Genomic DNA, 10000 nt, shown 5'->3' with positions numbered 1-10000 from the left:
TAGAATACTGGCAGAATTACAAAAAGTTCAAGCTTCTATATTACACATAAGAAACGTAAAACATGAGTAATGCCCAAAATAACTCATCTTAAAAAGAATCCAAGCTTCACAGCAATATCCAAAGCCAGCCCTATTTCCATACTTTGTATCTAATGTCTTTTTTCTTTTTCTTGTTACAATACTGGAGCCTGTTAGGTATGCATGTGCAATTAACAATGCCACAACTTATCTTGAGCAATATATGTATATTGAAGAGAACTTTAAAAGTATTCATGTTGATATGCAAGTCTCTGAATCAATGTTGGATAAGGAAATTTTACCTGTAGTTACAGCATCTATTCATACTACTATAACATAATAATATATAATTTTTACATAATTCACTTTCTTACAAAAAACAAAAAACAAAAATCATACTTGTTTCTTTACTCCACCAAAAGGATGTCAAAAAGAAGGAGAAGAAAAAATAAAGATTCACTAGGAACTAAAACAACATTCTCTTGTTTCCGAGTTATTTTACGCAGCATTCAGTTTTTGGGTGCTTTCCAGTTGTCCTTTTCTCTCCTGATGGCTGCCATGGTCTCTATGCCTTCGCTTGTTCCTGCGTGTTTCTGGACGGGGCTGTCATTCACTCTCATGAACGGGTTGAGTTGCTTCTCTTCTCCTGTGAATGACGTGAACAGAAATTTTATTTTGAGTTGAATGTTAGATATTTAGAATTAAATATTGGGTATTGAGTTTGTTTAAGATATAAAACCATTTATTCTATGTATGTGTATATCTGTGTACATGTGAGGTGCATTTCTTATTTCTATTTTATTCATTTATTTGTTTTATCTCTTTTTTTTGAGAGAGGGATGAATGTGTATTTTTCAGTCGAAATGTCAACATCACAAATTCTGAATTACCAATCGTAGAAGGCACCGACGGCAGTCCATTATCTCTGCGTTCCTTCACCCAGGCAATCTTCTGCTTGATGGTGTCATTGTCAGGCTCAACATGTAATCCAAAGGCAAGGTTTTGCAAGGCATATTCATGACCACAGTATACTTCCTGGAAATAATTAATTAAGCGATGTTAGCAAAAATTACAGGAGGCATTCCATCGAGCTTTTTATATGAAAAAGAAAAAGGAAAGAAAAATCTAACTTAACATTTACATTACTAATTACAAACATCTCAAACTTATACATACCGTGTGATCAGGCAAGGAACCAAGAATTTCAATAAGAGCTTTATACATCTCTGTGGCATTTCCTTCAAAGAATTTACCACAACCTCCAAGGAAGAGAGTGTCACCTAGAACAAAGAACATTTATGAATGTTTTTTCATTCTGGATGTATACACACAAACACAAACACACACACATACATATATACATGCATACATACAAACACACACATATAGATATATTACCAAATGGTAAGTATGCATTTGCAAGAATGAAGAAAGTAATAATGATAAAAAAGAAGGAAAACATTTCTATCCGGACAAAATAGAAAGTATAGATTCACATGAGTGGACACAATAATGGAGAAACAATTAATGAAAAAGATAAGATGTAAATATATAACAGAAAAAAAAAGATAAAGAGATAAAGATGGATGAGAAGGAATAAGAAAAAAAAAAAGAGGTGGGGAAGGGAGGAAGGGAGACTGACTTTGACAAGTTTATTGAGACAAGAGAGATAGAGAGAGAAACTAGGTATAGAAAGTAAAGATAGGAGCAGGAAAAAGAAGAAAAAGAGGAAGAAAGAAGAAGAGATAAAAGAAAAGGAAGAAAACGAAAAGAAAACAAAAAATACGGTAAAAAGCTGATGAAGCGACAAGAGGAATAAGATGAAGAAGGAAGACAAAGAAGAGAAAAAGGGTGAAGAAGAGAAAGAAGAATAAAACAAAGAAAAAGAAGTAAAACAAGAAAAAAGAAGAGAGAACTGCAAAACACCTCCATCCTACCTGTAAACACAACTGGATTCTGACTAGCATCTGCAGAAGTGACATTATAGCAAATGTGGCCCTGTGTATGACAAGGGGTGAACAGGCACTCGATGTTCAGACTGCCCACGGTAAACTTGTCACCATGAGAAACCTTCTGTGTGAGAGCTTCAATCCGATCATCACCCCCGAGGACTCTCAGAGGTTTGCTGAAGGTTTCGACTAGTCCTTTGTTCCCGCCAGCATGGTCCCTGAGGGTAGGGTGGAAATGAAACTCTTTTAAGTTGGGCCAAATATGAGGGGTGTGATGCGTCTGGAATAATATTCTGGAGCAAATACTAAGTTAGTTTGATGGTTATATTCTCACTGGGAAATGACGTGTGGAACTGTAATATTTACAATTCAAATAATAAGGAAATAACAAAAGTAAGTAATAAAAGAAGAAGAATAAAAAGTTGTGGGGCAGTAATGTTTACAAGTCAAATAAAAACAAAATGAAAGTAACCAATAAAACAAGAAGAATAAATAGTTGTACAAGTCTAATAAATATTCATACATATGAAAAATGATCTTGTAAAATTTCTCAAAAACTTCTTCACTAAACTCAAAAACATATCCACAATCTATTCCCCTGACTGCTTATGGTGATCCACCTAGACACTGACAACATACCAGTGATGGTGAGTAGTCAAGACAGTAGTAAGGTTGACTCCTGCCTCCTCCACTGCTGCCAACACGGTCTTCGGTTCTACTGGGTCGACAATGGCCGCTTCCTTTGTGGTTTCGTCCATCAACTGAAGCATCAATGGAATATAGTAAGTTCATATTTTTATTATGTATTTCATTACCCAAATTTTCTTTCCAAGAACAAAAATAAAAAAAATCTGGACCATATATGATTCGAGAAAACATATGATAACTCCATCAATATAACAAGAATTTTCCTTTATATATAATTTTTCTATACTTGATATCTAAATAAATCTCAGCTTATAAACCATGAGAACACATCACAAAATAATCCTAATACTAACCAAATACATGTAATTGTCGGAGAGTGCTGGCAGAATCTTGATCTTCATGTTTGGATGTTCGACTAAGACCTGCGAACTGTGGAATTTCCCTGAACCGACACTATACCAAGCGTTGGCTGTAATGAAGAGAAGTCAAGATTTTTTTCCATTTCTATATGAAAATGAAGATCTGAATTTTGAGAAGAAAAACCATTGGAGGTAAAGATGAAATGGATAGCAAGGGATACTATAATATCTGTTTTACAGTATATCAATGATTATAATCAGATTTACATTATTCATAAGTATACATGCTGCCAAGTCAGCCACAGAGCACTGAAGGACTTCTCTTAACTCTTTTTATTACATTACTATATAAAGAGATGTGATATGGATCAAATAAACCATTATACAAAGCTTAACCAAACCCAGTAGCCTCCAATAATAATAATAAAACAATCCCAAATGAGAAAATGAGGAAAATGGTGTTAAATAAAAGAGCAATGCAAAATAAAAAGAACATGTATAAAGTATATGTGTATACAAAATATTACTGTCTCTTGTTTACTTAGACATCTTTCCTTGCTGTTTTCTTATTGTTGGGAATACTCCTGAAGAAACTTACAAACCTTCATAATAAACATGAAAAGATCCTTTCCCAAACTTAAATCTCTGAAATGGATTAAAAAGCAGACTGAAACCCATACTCCAACTTCTAAAACTCCTCCCCAAATAATTACGGTTACCCTTTTCTCCTATATCGTTCCTGTACATTTCTCGATGGAATTAAAAATTACTCGTTTCCTGATCAAAATGGACAAAAACAAGGGAGTGAAAACACAATCGTTTGTTGAATCCAACTTCAGTAAATACTCACCTCTGGAGGACAACTTTAAAGCCAGTAAGGAACATTATGAAAACAATGATTAACAAGGTATTCTATATAGTGGGAAATCTCAAGTGCACGGAAAACTAGAAGAAATGCAGGACCACTTAACAGACATTAGAAAGTGCCAGGATTTGATGTATGACATATGTGGTGAGGATTTGTATTTATGCTGATTAACATGATGTTAAAGTATGCACAAAAAAAAGAAAAAAAAGATAAGGTGTATGTACGGTTTCTATTAAAAAAAGAAAAAAAAAATCATGAAAAAACCTATTTGACATGAAAAAAGGAGATAACAATAATAATATATACAGAATTCTAGAAGTAGGAAAATACACGAAATGAACTACAGACAGTACACAAAAAAACAACATATAATCAGAAAGCAGGTACACTTAAAACTCCCCTTTTTCAATACTGGGTTATCAAGACAGACTTTGGGACACACATAGACAGTTATGGGAGTGACTCTACATCAACACCTAATGAGAGAAAAAAAGGTGCCCATAGGAGACAAATGACCATGCCGTGATACTACAGTAATACAAAGGTTTACAGTGACACACATGACGTCTAACAATATCACAAACAATAGGCACATAATGCTGATTCCTATTAAATATAATTGAATTATAAGAATAATTCCTCAGATAGACAAGTATCAATTTTGGCTCTATATAACATCCAAAGACCAGATCAAACATTATAAAACCAAACTATAATAATAATAATAATAATGAGAGTAATAATAATAATAATCAGCACCGTAATACCTCTGAAGTAGGAAGCAGTAAGGAACTGAACTGCTCGCTCGGGTAACAAGTTGGAAGCCAAGCGAAACATTAAATAATCTTCCCTTCACAAACTGCAATGAAGAAAGGTATCAGTTACATCATCGCTAAACCTAACCTTACATCACTAATGTGCTACTACCTGACACACACAAATGGAAAAAAATAAATAAATAAAAATAAATAAATACATAAAAATGACTACACAAATATATATATGAATATGTAAATAAAACAATTAACAAATCATAAAGAAACAGAGAAAAATTATGCATTTACACACTATTCCAATGAGGTAATGCTTTGAAAGTTGCCTTAGCTAAACTAAATTATAAATCTAAAAGCTAGATTGAAGCATTCTCGCCACCCCAGTCGTGAAGGAACATGCCTGTACCGACAAATGATGCAATTCTCATAACCATTAAAAACGTCCTCAGAACCAACACAAACTAACATACGAAGACCACAAATCTGGGGCCACTTGATGGGAGATAACTTACAACAATCAAACTTATCAAAGAGTTATATCACTTACACATGGCTATTACAGAACTCCACAAGAACATAATTCACGAGGTTATAGTTTTATCTCATCTGTCCGCATTACTGTCCACTTTACAGATTCATATTTATATCCTAAACAGGCTGATTTGCACCGATCATATGTACGCCATTTTTATTTACTAATTATGTAAGTTATGTGCTGTAAATTACCAAAATTTCTTTTATTAGCAACTATGCTACAATATGCCTATTCATATACTTGAGATGAGAAAAATTTGAATAATCATTAGAAACCCATTCTTTACTTGCATGCAATCAGACTAGAGGCTTTGCTACATAGTTTTCTTTGCATTGCATTGCATAATTTTGGAGCAAATCTGCATGTTTGGGATTTATATGTGGATACGTAAGGGTTCTTTGAATATCAACACATTCAAATATATTTCAGAATTAGTAAATTCAATAATTATCAGGGATATCAGAACCATGCCATTAATGTACAGCTGCCACATTAAGCCAAACCTTATGATAACCAGAGGACAGATTGGAAAAAATAGACTATACCCGTCAATGTGTCCTTGGTTGTAATATTTTTCCTATTGTTAAAAAAAATAATAATAAATAAATAAAATAAATAAATAAATAATAAAATAACTAAACACACCAATCTAAAATCAAATAATATTACAATTTATGAACAATAAAGATGTAATGCGATTGCCAAAAAAACAACATGCAAATTAATTAATTGAGATGCATAGAGGAATTAATGACAGAATCATGTGATGAGGTCTCTTCATAAAAGAGAAAGCTGTGACATACAGAAATACTTCATACTACGGACATCACATGACAAATACCACAACACTGTGCTTCTTGACTTCACTGAAGCATATCTCGAGATTAGGAGATAACAGACTGAATAAAGAGGAAAATAATTCATCAGTCCCATGATCTAAGAGATTTCCTATATAGTTATAAATATCCTGGGATACACTTATGATATTCAATGGTACTCAAAATTCATATCATAAATGTATCGTATTTGTGATTAACTAATTCTAAATCCATACTTCAATTTATAAAGGTTGAAGAATCATAACCATGTCTTACTGTAAACATTTTCTCTAAACTCAGTTTCAATAGCATTAAACTGAAAAAAAAGCAATACTATCAACCCCTTCACAAAGCAGTATATCTGTGAATAGACGCTGGACTTTGTTCATCCTATTCACATCCTACAAACCTGCCCTCCCCTACTCTCCCCTCCTTTCAACAACTCTTTGCTAGCTACACGAGAATGTTTAGTTAGGCACGGTTTTAGCTCCCCATGCCTGGGAAATAACATTCATAGACATGACCCATCACAGAGGGAGTAGATAATTTGTACAAAGCTCAGTGTTTCGGGGTTAACTTACCCAAACTTCTTTACTAAAAATTTACCTGAACCTTCCTAAAAACAAAAAGACAGATAACTGTATGTGTGTTCTATTTAGTTAATTATTTACTAAATCCCTGGGGTACATCCAGACCCCAATACTCTCGACCACCAATGATTTTTAACCGTGATGCGTACATCAAAATAGTCTGGAAAAGTGACAGTGTATACATCAAAAGAGCAGTCTTTTAACAGGTGCACATAGCACATAGCCAAGCTTTGCACCCTCCAGGTATAGGCCAGACCCTCCCTTGCCAAACTTCCTGGATCTGCCCCTGATAATTCCTACTTAATATGCAAAGAACTCTACTTATTCCCCTAATGGCATACCAAGAGAAAATACAATTATCATTTATATTTCTCTCTCATAAAGAAAACAAAAACAAAATCACAGAGAATAAGACAGCATCCAGCCATGCACAGCCACTCCCATTACTCTAGGAAAGAACACTAAAACTTCCCCCATAAATATATGGCAAGAGAGTGCAGGAATGGTTCTTCATCTGATCATAATCCACCAGGGAACTTTTCAACCTCCATCTTGCCAGAATATAGGTGATGGAAGGTCATTAGCCTTTGCCAGAGCGTGGAGTGTGGATACCGTGATATCGTGGGTTTAGACAAGCGACCGCGGCGTTATCCTTGCTTTCCATTGATTATGCTTGATAGTGAGGTTGTATATATTATTTATGGCTATAACCTAGTTTGATTTGTTCAGTAACTGCACATCCCCTATCCATTTCATGTACAGTTTACCTTGGATACACTAAGGTTTTCTATGCTGAAATAATACTGAAACTAAAATCATACTATGTGTTATTTACAAGTTCTATCACATTCCTTTCTTATTTCTACTCATTTCTATTCCTATTAATCACCAATCAGAGAAGATATCATAATTTCCCGCTCATTAACAATCATAATATCTATTATACTTCAAATATCTACTTAAAAAAATTAAGATTCTTTGCCTTATCATGGTGACAAATAAAAAATTCAGATTATGATTATGAACGAGTCAAATAATACCATATTTCCGGTTAAACCTACAAGAAGTAATCAATATCCATTCACAATCTAAGACAAACAACCTGTTGATCTACAAATAAAAATAAAATACAATACAAGTGACAAATTTCAACATGCAATTGCCTGCAACACACCTGGACTTCCACATGACATTAAATAACAAAAAAAACAAACTTATTACATCCTAAAACCTCTTAAGCATTACAAGATAATAATCTCAACCTTACCTTTACCGGATTTAGGATATTGTAGTCCCGGTCTACCGATCAAGATAACCTTGAAGAAAGACGAAAATAATTTCCTTCAATGTCAAGGCAAGACCTGTATTTACCCCCGGCGTTAAATCCCGACTTGGCAACTCAAACGCGAGGTTCCGGTCGCTATATTTTTATCTTCCTTTTTTTTTCAATTACTACTTTGATTCTTTCATTCATTTGGTGATTGTATCAAGATATGGGTCTTATTATTTCTTGTGAGTTTATCTAGATTTTCTTAGTGATTGGAAATAAGTGGTTTGTGTGATATCTTGAAAACAGATATGCTACATCCTTTATTTGAGATAAATATTTTTGTGTAATATCTATTTAAAGGAATGTGCAGGGCGAGAGAGAGAGAGAGAGAGAGAGAGAGAGAGAGAGAGAGAGAGAGAGAGAGAGAGAGAGAGAGAGAGAGAGAGAGAGAGAGAGAGAGAGAGAGAGAGAGGGGGGGGGGGGGGGGGATGGGAGAAGGGAGGAGAGGAGAGAGGGAGAGAGAGAGAGAGAAGGGAAGAGAGAGGAAGATAGATAGATAGAGGATAGGAGAGAGAGAGGAGAGAGAGAGAGAGAGAGAGAGAGAGAGAGAGAGAGAGAGAAGAGAGGAGAGAGAGAGGAGAGAGAGAGAGAGAGAGAGAGAGAGAGAGAGAGAGAAAGAGAGAAAGAGAGGAGAGAGAGGAGAGAGAGAGAGAGAGAGAGAGAGAGAGAGAGAGAGAGAGAGAGAGAGAGAGAGAGAGAGAGGAGAGAGAGGAGAGAGGGAGAGAGAGAGAGAGAGAGAGAGAGAGAGAGAGAGAGAGAGAGAGAGAGAGAGAGAGAGAGAGAGAGAGAGAGAAACAAAGAGAGAGAGAGAGAGAGAGAGAGATGAAGAGTAATAAGAGAATAAAAGAAAGAAGAGTGTGAGTGTGTGAGTGGAATGAGTGAGTGAATGAGTAAGAGGAATGAGTGAATGAGTGAGTGATTAACTGAGTGAATGGGTAAGTGGAATGAGTGAGTGAGTGAATTAATGGGTGAGTGAGTGAATGAATGGGTGAGTGAATGAGTGAGTAAGTGGAATGAGTAAGTGGAATGACTTTTTTTTACTTTGACGAGTTTATTGAGACAAGTGATTACGTACATCTCAAAAGGATGAGGTAATATAGGTTATCCTCACCCCAATCTTAGTCCCTCTTTGGGCTCACATATATTTTACAAAACCTTACAGCTATGTCAACATGTTGAAATATATACAGAACAAAAGGCGGGTCAATCACAAGCATACACAGTTAAATGTTTACATATCAGGAGAACGATATAACAGTATGGATTATCACCCTCAGCATGCTAAGTCCTCTCCTGAGGTCACATGATTACATACTTGAAATATGTGGCGCACATATATGTTAATAAAACATATGTATGTTCCTGGAGGAAAGAATTTATCAGAAGGTCAAAAGTATGTTTGTATTTAACAGGATGATGTATCATAAATGATATTCATCCACATCGAAATAAAATCCTACTTGGGCTATCATAGTCTCGGCAGAAGGGAAGTCACAATCGGATATATACAGTTGTCAACTACAATTATGTGGTCGATGCGAAGTGTTTGTACTTCTTTAAAATTTGTATTACCTGGCCATTTCTAAACATCCATACAGCTTGTTCGGGGAGTCCAGCTATCTCTGAGTTTCTGTAAATCTGAAGCGTGAATGAGTGAGTAAGTGAATGAATGAATGAATGAATGAGTGAGTGTGTGTGAGTGAATGATTGAGTGAGTTAATAAGTGATTGATTGAGTGATTGCGTGAGTGAATGAGTGAGTGAATGAGTGAGTAAATGGGTGAGTGAATGAGTGAGTGTGTGAGTGATTGAGTGAGTGAGTGAATGAATGAGTGAGTGAATGGGTGAGTGAATTAGTGCGTGAGGTAGTGAATGAGTGAGTAAGTGGAATGAATGAGTGAGTGCTTTGGTAATAGTAAAGAAAATAAATCAGAGAGGGAGAGATGGGATGAAGGAAAGTAGAAGAAAGAGGGAAATTAATTTTAGGTAATTAAAAGGAGCCAGCTAGGGCTTCACCAGCATACTTCTGAGAAAGAAAGAGAGAGAGAGAGAGAGAGAGAGAGAGAGAGAGAGAGAGAGAGAGAGAGAGAGAGAGAGAGAGAGAGAGAGAGAG

At 35.2% G+C, this 10000-nt stretch overlaps 1 protein-coding gene across 6 annotated transcripts in view; it reads right to left on the bottom strand.

The window, feature by feature from the left end:
* The window catches only part of tzn (hydroxyacylglutathione hydrolase tenzing norgay), a 7980-nt gene extending 18 nt beyond the window's left edge, over positions 1-7962 (bottom strand). Inside the window, exons 1-8 of one of the 6 annotated variants that reach the window (XM_043036594.2) lie at positions 7826-7962; positions 4610-4701; positions 2969-3084; positions 2607-2728; positions 1956-2185; positions 1195-1298; positions 909-1053; positions 1-664 (exon numbers count right to left, since the gene is read on the bottom strand). The exon at positions 1-664 is cut by the window's left edge and continues 18 nt beyond it. In XM_043036594.2, the coding sequence (XP_042892528.2) occupies positions 528-664; positions 909-1053; positions 1195-1298; positions 1956-2185; positions 2607-2728; positions 2969-3084; positions 4610-4679 (924 nt within the window). In that variant the 5' untranslated portion in view covers positions 4680-4701; positions 7826-7962 and the 3' untranslated portion in view covers positions 1-527. Of the gene's footprint in view, positions 665-908; positions 1054-1194; positions 1299-1955; positions 2186-2606; positions 2729-2968; positions 3085-4609; positions 4702-5953; positions 6014-7825 lie in introns of those variants that run through there. The other 5 variants (XM_043036595.2, XM_086533511.1, XM_086533512.1 and 2 more) reach the window with 5 other exon arrangements.
* Between the last annotated feature and the right edge of the window lie 2038 nt (positions 7963-10000).

The sequence above is a fragment of the Penaeus japonicus genome, unplaced genomic scaffold (genome assembly GCF_977035675.1).
Source record: "Penaeus japonicus unplaced genomic scaffold, GWHDUDI00000001_assembly GWHDUDI00000039, whole genome shotgun sequence".
Taxonomy (NCBI): Eukaryota; Metazoa; Arthropoda; class Malacostraca; order Decapoda; family Penaeidae; genus Penaeus; species Penaeus japonicus.
Note: the sequence above shows the minus strand (reverse complement) of the source record. Positions and strands in the feature narration are given on the sequence as shown.